General features: G+C 39.4%; 1 protein-coding gene across 1 annotated transcript; it reads left to right on the top strand.

Annotated features, from left to right (window-relative positions):
* Nucleotides 1–645: 645 nt before the first annotated feature.
* Nucleotides 646–2,319, top strand: foxi3b (forkhead box I3b). The gene is made up of 2 exons (XM_072439807.1): nt 646–1,478; nt 1,717–2,319. Exons 1-2 carry the CDS (start codon nt 890–892, stop codon nt 2,289–2,291), a joined length of 1,164 nt encoding a protein of 387 aa, XP_072295908.1. The 5' UTR covers nt 646–889; the 3' UTR covers nt 2,292–2,319.
* The last annotated feature ends 16,208 nt before the right edge of the window (nt 2,320–18,527 follow it).

The following is an 18,527-nucleotide window of genomic DNA, read 5'->3' as shown; positions in this document are numbered from 1 at the left end:
GAAAAGTTGATCAGAAAACGGGTTTAATGTGGATTACGCGCTCGCGCTGATCAGAAATGTCAACTGCGCATGCGTAAGGTCCGTGGGTAGAATAAAGGAGAAAAAATAATAATTGAATAATAATAATAATTAAAATTGAATTAAATGTATAAAAAATACTCATCCATGCATTAAAGGCCATTGTATTAAAACATAAAATATTAAATTGAATGGGATTTTTTGTAGAAAATGTTTATTGTAAATTGTTAAGAATGTTTTAAGATAAGATAAGATAAGATAATCCTTTATTGTCCCACATGGGGAAATTCCATTGATGCAATATAGGCTATCAGTAAAAATATAAAATGCAGTTTACAGTCTTCTTCTTGGAGTGTGAGACAAAGCGTGTACAAAGGTTGAGAACCACTGATCTTGGTTATATATATTGTATTAATACTATATACTTATTGACAATTTTATAACCAGGGCGCTCTGATATACAAAATATGATTAGGATTTAAGATGAACACACAGTTAACTGCACTTAACTGTTACCACACTAGCCAGCAACAGCCTGAGTGGAAAATTATTTTACTGTTGGGGAGCATATTTAGCAAAAGCCCTGAAGGAACTGAATAAGCTGACAGGAGCAAAATGACCTATCCTGGAACCGGCATCCCACCTGTGAAAACAGCCAATCAGCAGAAGCAGGGGGCGTTACCAGGGAGATAAAGCAGGTATGACAGGTGTCATCTTGACATTAAACAAGGGCAAACAGTCTCAGCACAAGTAGAGGGGCCAAAGGGTTGCAAAGGCTTGGTGTTTTTAGGCTCAAGACTCAAGAGTTGAAAGATTTCCTTTTTTAGCAACATTTCACCACAGCTCGGAAGAAGAGGAAAGAAGAGTCTTTATGATGTCCTCTTTTGAGTCCCAGGACCAGTCTCCTCCTCGGTGCGGCCCACAGTTCCCCTCTCTGGGACAGGAGCCTCCAGAGCTCAGCATGTACAGCGACTGCTACTACCCTCCTCCTTCACTGCCCAGTCCGCAGCGCACCACCCCGACGTCCTACGAGCTCAGCGACTATACCACACCGTCTCCGAATCCTTACCTCTGGTTCAACAACTCTGCACCCTCTTACCTGGGCAGCACTGCTCCGCCAGGGAACCCTGGGCCCCCCTTTGTCCCGCAGCACTATGGGATGCAGAGGCCGTACCTCGGCCCGGCTGGAGGTCCAGGAGGAGAGCTGAATTGGTTCTCCCTGCCCTCACAAGAAGATTTAATGAAGTTAGTGAGACCACCGTACTCCTACTCTGCACTCATTGCTATGGCAATCCACGGGGCTCCAGATAAAAGACTAACGCTAAGTCAGATTTATCAGTATGTGGCTGACAATTTCCCTTTTTACAACAAAAGCAAAGCAGGATGGCAAAACTCCATAAGACACAACCTGTCGCTCAATGACTGCTTCAAAAAAGTGCCAAGAGATGAAGATGATCCAGGTAATGTTTCAGTGTTTTATTATTACATTTTTCTATTCCTTACAATATTTTAAGATTGATTCATGCATACTAATTGGATAGTCTAATAGGATAGTCTATTAGTCTATAATTAATTAATTTAATAAATACATTTTTGTGAATGGCTCATTTAATTTGAATACTGGAACCAATAATAGAACCCAGCATTAGCGGAACAGTTATTGAATGAGTCTAACCACATATTCTTCATTATTTACAGGCAAGGGCAACTACTGGACACTCGACCCCAACTGTGAGAAGATGTTTGACAATGGCAACTTCCGCCGCAAAAGGAAGAGAAAGTCCGACACGCTCACAGGAGCAGAGGGTGGATCTATGGCCCAAGATTCCGGCGACAGTGACAGAGGCAGTCCCAAGCACCCAGGCAGCTCATCCCTCACCCTGTCCCCTCCGTCCGACCGCATACCCTCCCCCTCCGTGCCCACGTCGACTCCTTGCCTCAGCAGTTTCTTGACGGAGATGTCCGGGGTGACCACCGCAGCGGGGGAACTCGGCGGCGACGGTTTGACGAGGCCGTTACCCATCAGCCTGCCCAGTATAGATATTTCGCACAGGCCGCCGAGTTTTGGCAGTTTCTCGCCCAATTCTGGCGGCACAGATTGGGTACCGCAAGTGCACCCTCCTCCTCCCCCAGTGCTATCCTCCTCACCCACGCACTCTGCACTGGGATACGCAAGCCCTATACTCAGCCAGTACAGCGGCCCCAGTGGGCATTTCTACCCTGGACTCAGCTCGACTGGCATCATCTATCACCGAGAAGGCACGGAAATTTGAAACACAAATCGCATGTTCCGTGTCATGTAGCCACAGCAAACCGCATCAGTAATCGGCATTTCCACTGACTTCGACATGAAACTCTCTCTTGGTTGTTTCTATAGGCATGGGACCGGCATAAAGACTGAATAACTTTGCTACGTCGGGGCGTAGCGGTAAATTCTGGGCCCTATATTCTTTCTTTCTTCTCCCCATCATCCACGCCTGTTGTTGTATCGAAATGATTTTGTTTTACATTTGGAAGATGCGCTGACAGTTACGTAGGAGATCACTGCGGCGTGACTACAAAGAGTGAAAAGGAAGGCTTTGATTCCCACAGAAACGGCCGAGTCAGCGCAGCTCTAGCGAGGTCTCTGAAAAAAAAAAGAAAAACACACTCAGCTCACGCTATCTGATCCCCAGTCAGCTTTTATCCAATCTAAAGCCGCTCTATCAGATCTGACTCATTATTAACACATACGAGATCAGGTCCTTTCACACTGCTATCTGGAGATCAGGTCCTTTCACACTGCTATCTGCTATTGTCCTCCATCACTAAGTCAACAGAAGCTATGTCATTACAACAAGCAAGTCACAGTATCAACAACATGACACAGACTTTCACTTGCTGCAGTGTTGAAGCTAACTGTAATATACTGTAATCCTGACTGTGGTTTTTATGTATCATTTGTATTATTCTGAGTTTGTTATTGCTATCTATTATTGAGGTTTATGTGGTTTTAATGTATGGTTTAAATGTCTGTTTTTGATATGAATAAAAAAAAAATCTTCATCAATTTCATTCTTCTTTTTATTTTATTATAAAAAAAATAAAAAAACAAATGTTCTACTCAGAGGTTCTGAATTGTATATATATTTAAAACTATTGCGTTGAAAATAATTATCAAACATACAACGCGTACAATGAAAAAGCCAAAGTAAAGTAAAGTTGATATGAAAAATATCGAAAACAAATGTTATCCCATTGTTCAATATATCATTTTAGAGACAAATATAGGTGACAAATAGAAATAATCACACTTAAAATTGTCTGTATATGTTGAGAAACCACTTAAAACAGTTATTACCGTACTCCAGTAAATGCAGCTCATCACAAACAATAATACCGTATTTTCCAAACTATAAGTCACACCTTTTTTCATAGTTTTGGCCGGAATGCGACTTATATTTAGGTGCAGGCTTATATTTATACTTATATACTTATCCTTATACTCCGGAGCTACTTTATATGTGATATTATTTGTTATTTTCACACTTACATATGTTTTTTTCTTCTCTATTATGTTTTTTTTTTATTTTTATAGTCCGGAAAATACGGTAATAATAATGGGACAATACCACTTTCTGTTTCTCTCATTGAACAGTTGCACATTTTAAACAAACGGGTGGACCTTTAGCACCCAGTGACAGAAAACAGTCCTAGAGAAAAAGCGATGACCAGGAGTCGAGAGCCAGCATGTCTCTGAAACCCGATCCCTGTGTGATGGATGGGAAACGGTATCTCCAAAAACGGTGAAGCCCCACATTCCCATGCACGCAGCGGATCTTCCTCCAGCTCAGCCCTGAATAATGCATTTACAAAGACACTGCTGACTGTATGCAAAGTACTTCGTTAGTCTGGCGTATGGTTTGGGGAGAGGTGGACAGAAAAGCCTGATTCAGCACTCACCTCTCCTCATGTTCCCACAGCGACAGTGGGAAAGTATGTCCAAAACACCAACGTTTGACATTTGGTATCAAGTCACAGAATCAGAGGAGAATAAAGTTCTTGTATTTCGCGATGTCCAGTCTAAATATAGACCATATCGTGACAAAAACAAATACAGGACTAGAACCTTTCATCCAAGCATGTAAGCTATAGTATTATTATGCAAAAAGAGAACTCAAATTACACAATAGAAAACTGTATTATGATATGTATTCATGGTTTGTATTAGCCAGGTTATTTCCGTTCAATATCAGTCAAAAACATACACCTATTATTTTATATCGTTCTCAACTATTATCCACCGTTCAACCATTTATCTTTTTTTGTTTTTGCACAGAGATAAAGAGACAAACAAACCAGCAGAGACCAACTGTTCATTCTGCTTTAATGAAGGTAAGTAAGGAAACACTTTATTTCAAGCCAAACATTAGAATCACATAACAAAACATCATCTTGCAATTCAACATTACCGCTTTCATCACTCAATTCTTTTTTTTCCCATTCTAGTTGTTTCTTAGTCGATTGTCTTAGCTTTCGATTGCGATACATTTTTTTCCACTCCAGCAGCTTCACAAGGTTCTCAACTGCGACCTTGTTACATAACAATCTGCCAAAATGTGCAAAAGGCTTGAGCTATTGGATGTGCTAAACCTGAAAAGTGTAGGATTTATGTCTCTTTTCTTTTTTATAGCTTTCCTTGTTCCACTTTCAGAAAAGTGTAAAGGACAGTTGTACTGTTGTGTTTAAGTTCCCCCGGAATAGACGCAATCGTCAAATCATAAAGGCTATTAATGAAGTTCTGGAATACCAATGTCAATTCTACTGGATGCGTTTAAATGTTGGGTAATGTCGTTTAAATGCTGTTTAAATGTTGTTTAAATGTGAGCTGTGAACAAAATCTCACTGATAAAACTTCAATTGCAAATCTAATCACAATCACACTATTACAAATCTGATACTTTGCAATAAAATTATTGATCCCCTACCCATTATCACAGTTCTATGTTGTTGAGAACTAAAACAACACAGAGAGAGAGAGAGAGAGAGAGAGAGAGAGAGAGAGAGAGAGAGAGAGAGAGAGAGAGAGAGAGAGAGAGAGAGAGAGAGAGAGAGAGAGAGAGAGAGAGAGAGAGAGAGAGAGAGAGAGAGAGAGAGAGAGAGAGAGAGAGAGAGAGAGAGAGAGAGAGAGAGAGAGAGAGAGAGAGAGAAACAATTGTAGCACTTGGCATGAATCTGTATGAAAGTGTATTTGAATTAAATCAAATTGCCTACAACAAACTGTTATCTATAGGGCGAACAAGATAAAACCATACAATATACAAGTATTATTAAATGATTCCACACCAAGTATTTTTTTGCATCATATTAGTTCATGTTAGTATTTGGTTAAAAGAAAGAGCACATGTTTCAAGGTAAGGCCTCATCTGTATGGTATGAGTTTGACGTTGATGTTTACGGTGACTTTGAACAATAAAAATGCACAACTTTTAATGGTGTAAAATTCACTTCACAACAGTTACAGGAAATAATGTTTCTGTATTTTAATTATTTGTTGGACCTCAGGAGGAGCAGCAACAACTTGACTCCGCTTTAATGGGGAGCCACACAACAACACAAAATAACAACAAAAATGATTTTGAAATGAGTTATATTATTTGAGTCATGCATCTTATAATTCGCCGAGTAACCCTTAGCTCATTCAATCTAAGCTTTTAAAGTTTTATGATTTGGTAGACCTGTATACTGCTAAATTGACGTATTTAGTTAAATGTAATCAAATCCCTAAATCATTGAGGATAAAGTTTACCCAGATGGAAAGTAAATATAATTTAAGAGGAGCGTGTATGTTTGACAGAACCACGCTGAGGGAACATTGTTTGTCTCGTAAAGGAGTTAAATTATGGAACAATTGTTGCGATGAATTAAAAAATGCCACTTCTTTATTTCAGTTTAAAAGAATCTTTAAGAAAATAGAAAAATATTTAGCAGAATAAAAATGCAGTTTTGTTGTTATAAAACCTTGAATACTTGTGAGCAGACTGTCCAGTAATATGTAGTGTTGTTTTTGTTGATGAACTGTCGCTTGTGAACTATAAAATGTCCACTAATGTTGAGAGTTTGAGAGAAGGGTCGGCACAATAAGCCTTAGCTTCTGCCTACACCTGGTCAAATAACATAAATGTATCTCTAATTTTGTTTTGTGCTTGAATGTTGAGCGCCTTTTGTTACAATAAACAAAAAAAAATAAAAATTCAAATCAAATATAAATTTAGTTACAGTTTTTCACCAACTACGACTTTAAATGTGCTTAATTTACGTAAATGTTCTTCTTCTAGTCAAGCACCATTAATCATTTGAAGTGGAACGTCTCGGCCACTTCCGTAGACAATACAAAACATCTCTCTATTGTAGTTGGAACTGTCCTTTGAGTTCTTGGATAGTCTCTCGACCTTGTGTTTCCCCGGGCTGCGTTTGTCCTGCAGATGTTTTGGGCCACGCTTTGACCCGTGTCGCCATCAGCCCCTTCTGTTTACCCGACAACACCGGCAGCATGACATTTACACTGTACACAAAGCCGACAGGAAAAGAACAGAGTTTGGATCGAGGAGCTTTTTGGGACAATCGGCGACCGGCCGGCGGTCAGCCATTTGCATAACTGTAACGCTGACCCCGCAATTACGTTTTATTGCCTCGTTACGTAGAGCGTCATTTGAAAACGTCTGGCCCAACTGTGCAAAACGCGCTCCCGACATTTTGTGCCAAACTAGTATGCAAAACCCTTTTACAGGAATCTGCACATGAGGACATTTACAAGAAGATAAAAAGAAGACGATCATTTGTAAACGTCATAAAACCGCACTGCCCCGACATGTCACGAATGTAACTAACTTTTTTCTTGGCACTCCGAGCAGCCAGCCAGTCTCTTTCCGTTCATGGTCGCGTTCAGGTTTTGCGCAAGCAGTCGAGTCGGCGGCTTTAGGACCATAGGGGCAGCGCTTTGCATGTTGATTCTGCCGGGATTTGCTTTGAGTCTGCCTGCCAACAGAAACACGAACAGGATTTTTTTTTTCGTGGTCTTTTGAAGCTCATTAACAGCACCTTGACGCACCCAGACAGTTTCCAATGGATGCAAATTTGCAACCGTTAATCATGGCAGCGGCGGGGATGACGTGGTCAGGAGGGGAAAGAAGACAGACTTTTTTCTTCTTTTTTTATTTTTTTTATAAGAACCGTTTAAAGCTGAGGGATTTACTTTGTCAGCCGGCCGCGTTGAAACTAGTCGGTGTAATGTGAAACTTGCGACACAATGCACACTATTGACCTTTCTTTTTCGTTATTTCGTTATTTATTTATACATAACGGCACAAAAAAACACAGAACGAGACACGGAAAGACAGCAAGCAAGCAAGAAATATAAACAGTACTAAACATGTCATGTAATCGTGTCCCATTTGGTCCAAAGTCCAACACATTTTAGTCCCGATTCTAATATTCTCCATTTCGCTACTGATCTTTCTGAGGCTATTTCCTGCTCCCTTTATTGCTTCTGTTATAATGTTACAGTCCGACTTTGCAATTACGCCAACTTGCCCTTGACATTTGAACGCTCCACGCACATGAAGCTCGTCATTAGCTCATCTTCATATGACGAGCGTTCATCCGTCTTCCATTCACTCAGCATGAACAATTTCCCTGTAAGGCGACTTCCCTTTTCACTGAATAATATCTGACGCACATGTTTTTTTTCAGTGCGTGCCCTTCTTTGGAAATCTTAATGGATAAAAATGAGTTTCTATAAATAGGATAAACCAGAACAAGGCAAAGCAATATTTATAGGTGCACTATGACACTTTTCTAATGGAGGGTCTGCCACTTCTTGTCTCTGTGGAGATGTTATTGCTTTTCCTGGAATGCTCCACTGGATGACATTCATTAGTTCTAGGGCCACAACTAATGATTGTTGAAAGTGGTTCCCAAAGTGGGGGTTGTAAGATGATTTCAGGATGTAATGGTAAAATTGTGACAGTGTATTTGATTGAGTTTGAGTAAAATTGGCCCGATAATATAATCATCTGCTAAAATAAACACAATTAAACCTAATTTTAAATGGTTTGAAATGATTACAGACATCTTTTTAATTTTGTTGTGGGGGTCCCGGCCTGAAGAGTTTGGGAGCCCCTGGTTTAAGTTGACTAGTCAAACCATTAATTTGCTTGTATGTTGATATTTTTATATATTTTTTTACAAATACATTCTGACTGAAGGCTTCTAGATATACACTATATTGATAGAATTTACAAATGAAGTACTATTGCTGAAAATTACACTTTGTTTGAACTGTTTTGACATTTTTGTTTAATAATGACACAGTCTTTTGGCATGTTTTTAATAGTCTGTATAGTTCAGATAATAATTATGATTATTTTTATAGTCATTTAATACGATTATTCATTATTCATTTCATATTGGGTATTATTATGGCCCCAAAACACATTGAAAAAACAGCATTCTTACTGTGAAGGGCGTCACCTCTCCACAGAGTTAACCTGTACCTTGCCCAGGTGGCGTCATCTGCTTTTCATTCATTTCCATAGCTACAGTACAAGTCGTGCACTTAAACCAGGAGTAAACCAGTATCATCAATATGGACAGCTACTAATCTCCTTCTCTTTCATTAATCGTTTTGCATGTTTTGTCATTACCCTCATGCTCAAAGTGTTGACTGTAAATCCAGGACTTATTGTCTCAAAGTGAAGTCTTACATACACAACGTGCGAATATTACCAGTTTCCTAAGAATCAGGGATCACCCAGCGCAGCATCCATCAATCTCAAACAGTGAGCCTGAACTTGCTCTAGGCGATGAAATTATTGCTCAACAGAGTGATATGATTAAAATCTATAAATCCTCCTCCCCACCTGCCGCCCGGCTCGTGGCAGTGGTCCGCGCACCTGTCTGACTAACGGAACGGGCCCCACACACTTACGCAGGCGCCGCACACACAACACAACACCCATTGTTTATATTACAAACGGCGATAGGCGGCCATTATAACCCCGAGCTGATGCGCTTGACAGATTTGTGTTTTTCTACCGAGTTTGGAGATGACGTGAAGCCTGTGAAGACGAGGATTTCACGCGCCGCTGTCGAACCCGTGACAGCCGGTCGACTTTTACAGCCGGGGAAGTGGCACGGCGCGTAAACGTGGCAAAGGCCAGGGTGAAGGGAAACCGTAAATTATTTCTCCGGTAGCTTTGTGGTTCAACGTAGCGTCACTACAATTAGGGTTGTCATATGTGTCGGAAAAACAGATCCTAATCAATGCTAAAAAAAATAGAAAATAAAATGAAAAATAGTATTGAAACTAGATACTCCTGGTAACACAAAGAAAGTACTAATAATGGAAAAGTGTCTAAAATGTTGATTGGTACCACGCAAACAATCAATTTGACAATACTTAATGTCATATTAAAGTTTAAAGTCAACCAATATAATGACTACACTTGTGTCAACCGTAATCCAGCAGAAACAAAGACTTAATTCACAATTAATAAATAGTTTATTAAGAATGATTCAGGCTTAGTACGTACATGAATCACGTAGTTATTAAGCCTGAATCATTCTTAATAAACTATATGCATTCCTTCATGCTTTATTAAGGCTAATTAAGGTGTACTAAATATAAAGTTATACCAAGTAAATCATATGTAATTCAAATACGTTTCTTAAGTTATTGTAATAAATCATGCTCAGTACGATTCACCTCTGGCACAGAGTTCACCGCGAGCCGCAAACTGCCCACAAAACCAAGTCCTCTTTACCCAAAACACACGCGCTGCCTCTGTGTATACTAAAACAGTCATGTCCTCTGCAGGCTGTTTAGTAAACGCTGGAGGAGAGCGTCCAGCCCGGAGTCAGATCCTGATGCCCAGAGCTCCCTGCAGGGACGAGGGCCCATGGCAGTACCACCTCGCGTGTTGTGTAAACAGCCAAGCACACTCCTCGCACAAAGATACAGGTGCCAAAGACACACGGGCTTCGGATAACCTTTCGCTTGACATCTTTGGGGGCGCGACACACACATCTTTTCGACTTATCAAGCTTAAAGAGTAGACGCCTGTCATGTCAAGCGAACAGAGTCAAAGTGATCGTCTATACATTTTTCGTTCTTGAAAGAAAAGGGGAAAAAAAGAAAGAAGATAAACATCAAATCCCCCTTGAGCAAGTTTGACGACAGACGACTCGTTGAAACATGAAAGATTTGTCTGTTGGACCTAATATAAACGGCTAACGGTATAGCAAGGGCTGTCATCGCCCTGTCAGCATATCAACCTCGGGAGTCCGTAGAAATTTTCCATTCAAAAGTATAAAAAGTCCACACAGTTACGTCCCAGCGATTCGACGAGAGGCTGGCGAGTGATGCGGCGTTCTTAAACCAGGCTTATATACACGATTTGGGAAAAGTGAAGTTTAAAGACAAACACAGTACAGTGTAGAGTGTGTATATATGAATCATTACCTATTTCACCCTAAAATATTTTCCATGTCAACATGAAGTAAACATGGCGATATGCACAGGGCTCAGCGGAGAGAGAGGAGGGGGGCTGATATTATGGATGCACTGGAGATCTGCTGATTCAAGATATACAGGCATCGTTCAAAGCTGGCTTTTTTCTACCATTTTACCATGTTTTTATTGCAGAGATGGATAAATTAACACAAATCTGCATTTATGAAGTGTCTGGTTACTTCAAAAAAAGCCGCGCAAGTACAAATAAATGCCGTAATTCAAATATTTTGTGACTAATATTGGGTTGATTGGGTTGTTTTAGATGTAGTAATGACTCAGCGAGACACATTTCAGGGGGAAATGCATAAACACGTTTATTATATTAATGTATATATAATAATATATAATGGAAAAATACAGGCACATTTTAACATTGCTTTAGAACAAACATAATTACATTTGAACGCATAAAGAATATATAAGAAAAGCACATTCTCGATTTTGTCATTCTAATCATGAATATTTTGAAGAATAACAAGAAAAAAAAACAAAAAATCCCTCTCAGTGTTATTATCCATGCATAGATAAGAAGTCTGGTGTGTGATAAAACAACCAGTGCGATAGATTAAGAATGTTCATCTTGTCTTCTTCTCTTCTGACGTAGACAGAAGTTAAAACATGGTAATTACATCGTCTCAACGCTCTCTCTTTTTCTTTCTCTTTCTTTCTCTTTCTCTCTCTCCTTTTTCTTTTTTAACGGTATAGCCTAAAACACACACTTTGAAGACGTATACAACTACAGTAGATGGCGGTAAATGCCACATCGTCTCAGCACCAAAGCCAGCACCTCTGTAGTGGATTGAAAAAGTGCTTACTCAAGTAAATAAAGCGCAGTAAACAAGTCATTACCCTCCTCTGGTACTGAGCGCTGGCCTTGCTCGTTCTGCTTGCGTGGTCTCAGTAAATTGGGTTGGTATCAGATTCTGCGAAGGGAAAATGCAGATTTTTTCTCACAGTAAAGGTTGGGATTTCTCATTGTGCTTTCAGCAACACGCCTCTGTCGCCTCTGATAATGCGGCGCCGTTACCTGGGGTTACTCTGATTTTTACACACAGCAGTGCACTCTGAAATAATGGGAAACAAATAGTGACAAATCAAAGCCCTTCGTGCGGTTCTTGTAGAGATTTTGATTTAGTTCCTGGAAAATAAAGCACTTTCAAACACACGTATGTTTTTGTATGCAGAAGAGTGGAATATTCCGCTGTATAGTTCAGAGAAGGAAATGAACATTGTACATCTTTGCTCTGTTGCTATAAGATAAGATAAGCCTTTATTTGTCCCACAATGGGGAAATTCCATTGTTGCAACACACAGTAGGTACAGAAGTGAATAATAAAAAACAAACAAGAAAACATATACAAAAACTTATAAAAATACTCTTATAGAAAAGGTCTTATTAGTGACACTCTTATTTACAGCTGTTATATAGTAAGTAAGTACATTTTATTTATATAGCACCTTTCACAGACAGAGGTCACAAAGTGCTTCACAAAACACAGAATAAAACAATAAAAACACAAAAAACTTACATTGAACAATACATATACAACAATATACAGTAAAATCAGTCCGTAAAACAAGTGCATTTAAAAGGCTTGACTAAATAAAAAGGTTTTGAGCTGACCCTTAAAAGCAGTAACTGAGTCCAGTGACCGTAAGGAGAACGGAAGATCGTTCCAGAGTCTGGGGGCAACAGCCTGGAAGGATCTGTCTCCTTTGGTCCGAAAACGGGTGCGAGGAACCAACAACAGTTTCTGGTCCAAGGACCTTAGTGAGCGAGAGGGAGCGTATGGTTTAATCAGATCGCTGATGTACGATGGGACCTGACCATTTAAAGCTCTAAAAGTTAAAACAAGAATTTTAAACTGTATCCGGTAGGAGACCGGCAGCCAGTGAAGGGCTTTAAGAATGGGTGAAATGTGGGCCCTTCTATTTGTGCGGGTCAAGATCCTCGCTGCAGAGTTCTGGACCAGCTGCAGACGAGAGAGTTCCTTCTTGTTAAGACAGGAAAACAAACTGTTACAATAGTCTAAACGTGAAGACACAAATGCATGAATTATAAGTTCCAGGTCATTTTGAGACACCATTTTCCTGAGCTTAGAGATTTTCCTCAACTGAAAGAAACAGTTCCTCGTCAACAGCTTAGAGTGGTGCTCTAAAGACATGTCTTTGTCAAAGACAACACCCAAGTTTCTAAGACTTGGTTTAGCAGTCTGACCTAAAACACCCAAGTACTGGTTTATCCCTGGAATGGCATCATCAGGGGCAATAATCAGAGTTTCTGGACAATTATGGACAATGGAGAATATTGAAAAAAAATGAATATGACAGTATTAGTATAGTGACAAAGGTTTGAAACGTTGTGAACTGGACAAGGTTGTTCAAGTTAAAATGGTTCAATTACATCCATGTTTGTATATTATATCTGGTCATTAGTGCTCTTGTTCAGGAATCAACGCTTTGGCCCTTCAACAGCATGAAACCATATCCATTAAATGAACGTCAGCGCTAAAAATGTTGGCTTTACTGACCCTGGTGATCAGCGTTTTTATCCCCACCTTGCCCAGCCCTGTTGTTTAACCAGAAACTGCTGAATTATATATGAAAAGTTTTGCCAATTTAGATTTCAAACCCTATTTAAAAAAAGAACATATTGGTGTTTGTGCAATTACTGACCCCTTGTGGTTAGAGGTGGTACATTTGTTGTACTCTTGACTTAAATGGACCACTTTGATTAAGTCTGAAATTTGATTGACCTATACCCAACAGTGGTTTATGGATTTGGGGTACGTGCTATGCCAAATGAAGCACAGAGCTTTTACATCAACAAATAAAGTGTAACCGTCATAGAAAGATAGAATTTAGGTCAATTAAGAGACAGAACCCTGAAGGAATCCCGCGCCATTTGTCATCGTGCAACTCTTGTGCTCGTGTGAATATTTAATTTGTTTCCTACAACTAAATTGAGGCTCAAAATGTTTAATTTAGGGATGATGAAGAATTTACAAAGTCGACCAAGCACACCAGTGATTGTACATTCGGTTGTAAGGAGATTATATAATTTGGCGTGACTCATGCCTAATTTTGTCCCAAACCTTTTTTCCTAACCTTAACCTAAATCGTCCCATGTCTTACTCATAACTTTATACCAGGATATTGATCAAATAAAGGATTTTCCTGCTGAACCTGATGAGCTGTGATTCATATCAACACTTAAACCAGTACCAAAATTCTATATCTTAATCAACTATTGCTATGTGAAAACGCACAAGTAGGACGATGTCAGCCCTTTTGTGAATACTTTTAGAAAGGTCTCGATCTACATCAGAGCAAGTATGGTAACTTTATAGAAACTACTATTACTCAATGTTGTAAATTGTCTAAAAATGCAGTATTCAAAGCAAACACTGAGCATTTTCCTGAGAATCGAAATCAAGTTGGAAAATTCCCCACACACACACACACGCACACCCGCCCACACACCTAACCTTAACTACTTGCTTAATCTGAACTCTAAACCCAACCACTTTTTCCATGTTGTTGATTCAATAATAATAAAGGATTTACTTTATGGGAGCCTGATGTTTTTCTCCATGAAAGAGGCAGGTTCAAATAATTGAGTTTATACAGATTTTAGCCCCCACAATGTGATAAATACCTACACACACACAAAAACCTTGACACCTGATAACGAAACAATATCATTTCATCTCAACACAGCACAAATGTTGTTGGCGGTGTCGCTCTTGCTTCCCCCCCGTGTATTTCTGCATTATTTAGTGGCATCATTATGTACTCCCGGGGTCTCAGGAAGGAGGAAACGTCTACCCCGTGCTCTTGGCGTGGCTGAACTGACAATACTCAAACTGCCGACTTTGAGTTATGGACAAATTGCGAGTTATTTCTTTGGGAAACCATGGCAACAGAGGTCCAAGCACAGTGCCAGACTTGACTTCAAAGGTGGGGGTCTTTTTTTGTGGAGCTCGTAGGATCAGAATTAAGAGTGGTCCGTCATTAGCACGTCTTTGTGAAAGCGCTCCGGTGTTGCTGCGAAGACAACGGAGCAGAATGGCATTTACACACATTATTTTACAGTCGAGTAAAGTCTAAAGCCAGGCCAATCCATTTAAAGGAAATCGATAATTTTCCATTTAGATGACGAGGGAGAACAAGGTAAACAGGAAAATGCGACTAACTTACTTTACTTTGCATATATATCGTTAGACACAGAGCTTTTAGGTACAAGTTAAGACTTTATTTAATGGTGCACTTCACTATGTCACTTCTCTTTGCTCGTTTCATTGGAGATGCTATTACTTCCATCCTGTTCCATCGAGCGTGCATTTATTCCATTACAGCTTTCCATACCTCGGAGAACATGTATTGGTGTGAGTTGGCTCGCCTCATCGTTGATCTGTAACTTGGCCTGAAGATGGAGATGGGCCAGAAAAGTTGCACAGTGCATGTTTAAGTCAGAGTGGGCAGTGTGGCCATGCATTAATTCTTCTTCGGCTGAACATAGAGCTTGTTGAAGTAAGAGAGAGGAGACTTCTTTAATGAATAAATGCTGGTTCTTTGTGTGAAGCTCAAACTACACACGCTTTGCTACTACACGTGTGAAATGTAAGGCAGAAACGCACAGTCAAATATTAATGTATGTGGACCACTCAAATTATACAATCCGAATAGGCAAAAGTCCATCAAATCAGGAAGTAATGTCACTGAAACTCTATAAATACATATGTTTGTTCATGTCTGGTGCTTACAGTTGACATGGCTTATGATTCTGTCCTTTTCTATTCCTTATAATAACCAATACGAGACAGCACAGTCACTACCAACTACCAAATTCTTCTCCAAAGTCTACTATTTTACATGTTGTACTTGAAGAACCACATTTAAGTGACCGGAAAAACAATCATTTTACCACATATACAGTCTGCCACCATTACAGCCTTCGAGTGCGTTGAAACTTTTGGTTTCCACTTGGTTTTTTAAGCGAAAGTTGTAGCCTCAGGAACCTTTTGGCACACGATGCTTTTCCTGCCGTGTCTGTTTCTACACCGAGCGACTGCATGGGAGTGTTGAATCAATCTTTAACAAACTACTGCCTCCTCATTGCGTGGTAAAAGTACTGCAATGCGTAAACCCTACTTTTCACCTGGACACCTGCAGAACTAATAAGCGCCTCTTTGGCTGCAGTTTAGGATGAAGAGCTGTTTGTTAGCGCGCTGGGTAATACATCTTACTGGACAGGCTATTGCTGCTTTATTCATGTATGTGCCTGTGTATGTGTGCACTTTTCAAGGCCATTATTTAACTCCCGGGTTTTTGCTTTGATGGATTACAACCACAATTCTATTGAATTTGAGATCTCATCTGTATTTATAGGCGTTCGGGGGTAATTGACAAGGGCGTTTTCCTTTTTTTCAAAATCGACAATTATATTACATTACATGATTGATTATTCAAACAATCATAGTAAGAAGAAGAAGAATTAGACATAAAAAGTACAGTCTAATTTAAATATAAAATGTAAGAAATAAAGTAAGATGACATAAATGAATTCTTTATAGATGGATAACTGTAATTAGCCTTTTTATTTGGAAGGTTTTCGAGTGATTTTAAATACTAGTTTGGAATACATTTAAATAGGCAGTTATTTGGGCTGGTATTATTCATTTTCAACAATGTATAACGTATTTAAACAGGCATAAAGTCCACTGAGCGCGAAGTGACTGCCACTGCTCACCTGTGACTGGGTTGTGAATGTGTTGTTTTGACAGAAAGCCGACGTAAAAAGTGCTTAGTCGGCGATAAAAGGTTTTCACGTAACTACCATCTCAAGTGTCACATGGCCCTTCACATCAGGCAGAGAATCCCTCCTGCATCATGTGTCGGGAGCAAGAAAAGTGGCAAGCTTGACAAGAATCGAATGGAGCTGGGCTGCAGTGGTCTGTGCAGTTCAAATGTTGTCTGGATCACAAGCTTATATTACTGTTTACTGTTAGTTCTCTGCTACACTTGCTTTTCGAGCCAACACAAAAATGAAAATGTGTATCTGATCCAGGGACGGTCCGATAACGGTTATACCATCCCTAATCTGATCAAAAAGTCTACTGTGGTTCAAGTTATCACAGGTACGAGGCCACGACTCTGTGTATTTATCATGTTCATTATGTCAAGCTTACACAAGGAATAATTGACTTCTTTTTGCTTCAAATTTTGGATTTGGCTGTCTTTTTGTCAAGAAAAAGCAGTTATTGTTGAGTCGTTACACCATAGCTGACAGGGACGGCTAATATTTCAAAGCGGCAAAGCCTTTATGTAATTTTTTTCCCCCCCAATAAATTCCCCAAAAAACAAAAGACTTTTAAATAACTGAATTGTATCACAAAACGACACATCTCCAAGACATTTCATGGTTGATGTAGAGACTGGAGTCGCACCCAGGAGTCAGAAACAACAGTTGGAGACGATACGTTAGCGCAGACATAAACCCACATAATTCTGCGTTGTTTTGACATGTGTGTGAAAAGCGTGACTGGACAGTGCCCGATCCAGGAGGAGAAGACGACTATCTGAGGACAAATCTGTACAAATGGATTAAGATTAAGAGCGGCTCAACGTCTGCCGCAGCCCAGGCTTCGGCTCAGGTTACAGAAAACCGCTTTTTATATATGAGCAGTAGACACAATATTTCAAAAGGCCATCGGAGTAGCCCTGCGAGTGGGAGATTCGCCGATGGCAACCGATCAATCACCGATGTGTTTTGGGAGAATTAAACTCATCCAACTTTGCCCAGTTTTACACTTATTGTCCCTGAAAGTTTTCCATGTGCAGCTTGTTTCCTACACAGCAATTTTTTATATAAAGTCAATCATTATAAAAAGAAGAATGCGTAATAATAATTAAAAGAGAAAACAAATTAAAAAGGCGAAGGTTGACAATGACATCATAAAACATTTTGTATTAGATAAAGCCAAAACCGAATCAGCTTTTTTAAATTTAAGGATAGTACTAAACAACACCTAATTTTAATGGATTCAGTACATTATGACACAATATTTATTCATTAATTGTGTGTACCATATTTGTTTAAAAAAAAATAACTTTTAATCACCAACGTTTGATCTTTTAAAAAAATTAAAAATACTTAAAAAATGTAATTAACTGGGGAACACAACATGTTTTCACCCCGCAACATAATACGTTGTTTATATAATATAGTATAATGATATGCGAGAAGGCCTGTTTGTAGGTCTATTTTACAGTTGACAGGTGTGACAATGTGCATCAGACCAAAACAAGGGCCCTCTAGTGGTAATGAACAGAACTGTCACATCAGCAATTCAATCCATTCTCAATGAACAAATGCATAATTAGAAAAGATACAGCAATTTGCGTTTAATGATTTAAATCTGTAACCTTGAAACAGTGAGGCTGGAGAATCCCTCATAGTGCTAATCAAGACCAGATACAGTCGACCCTGGTCTTGGGTTAATTTGTTTTTTTGATTATCCTGCAGCGCTGTGGAGGTCAAAGTGGCAATCAATGGGTGCAGAAAGACTCCCCTGTCCCTGTACAGAGAGAGTTTCACACATAATTGACCTGGATAAATCATCAGTCTGCAGCGATGTCTCAATTAGATCAATGCCAGCCATTTACAAGAAAACCTGCTTGAAATGATGATTAGAATGATTGAATTTTTTCTATCAAAAATCACTAAAGTTTGTGAAAGTAATAGTATTGTAGTGGAAGTTACAACAGTAGCTTGTCAAATGAAAATAAGACTTGCTGGTGAGGTAACTCGTGGTATGTTCAATGAATTTGGGTAGTTTGAGTAGATTTTTAGCCTGTACTTGTGCTTCAGTTTGTAATTACTAGTTTAATTTAAAAGCATAAGAGTTACTTAGTACAGCATTAGTCCCAGTCCTACCAAAGCACAGTTGCCTGC

This window comes from Eucyclogobius newberryi, unplaced genomic scaffold (genome assembly GCF_026437365.1).
Source record: "Eucyclogobius newberryi isolate DKJ021-1_F unplaced genomic scaffold, fEucNew1.0.hap1 SCAF_11, whole genome shotgun sequence".
In the NCBI taxonomy this organism is placed as follows: Eukaryota; Metazoa; Chordata; class Actinopteri; order Gobiiformes; family Gobiidae; genus Eucyclogobius; species Eucyclogobius newberryi.
Note: the sequence above shows the minus strand (reverse complement) of the source record. Positions and strands in the feature narration are given on the sequence as shown.

What these genes read in the sequence shown, in the direction of transcription:
- foxi3b (XM_072439807.1), top strand. Translation starts at nt 890, where the DNA reads ATGATGTCCTCTTTTGAGTCCCAGGACCAGTCTCCTCCTCGGTGCGGC. An exon ending in AAGAGATGAAGATGATCCAG is followed by an intron (nt 1,479 to 1,716) that starts GTAATGTTTCAG and finishes CATTATTTACAG; the next exon opens with GCAAGGGCAACTACTGGACA.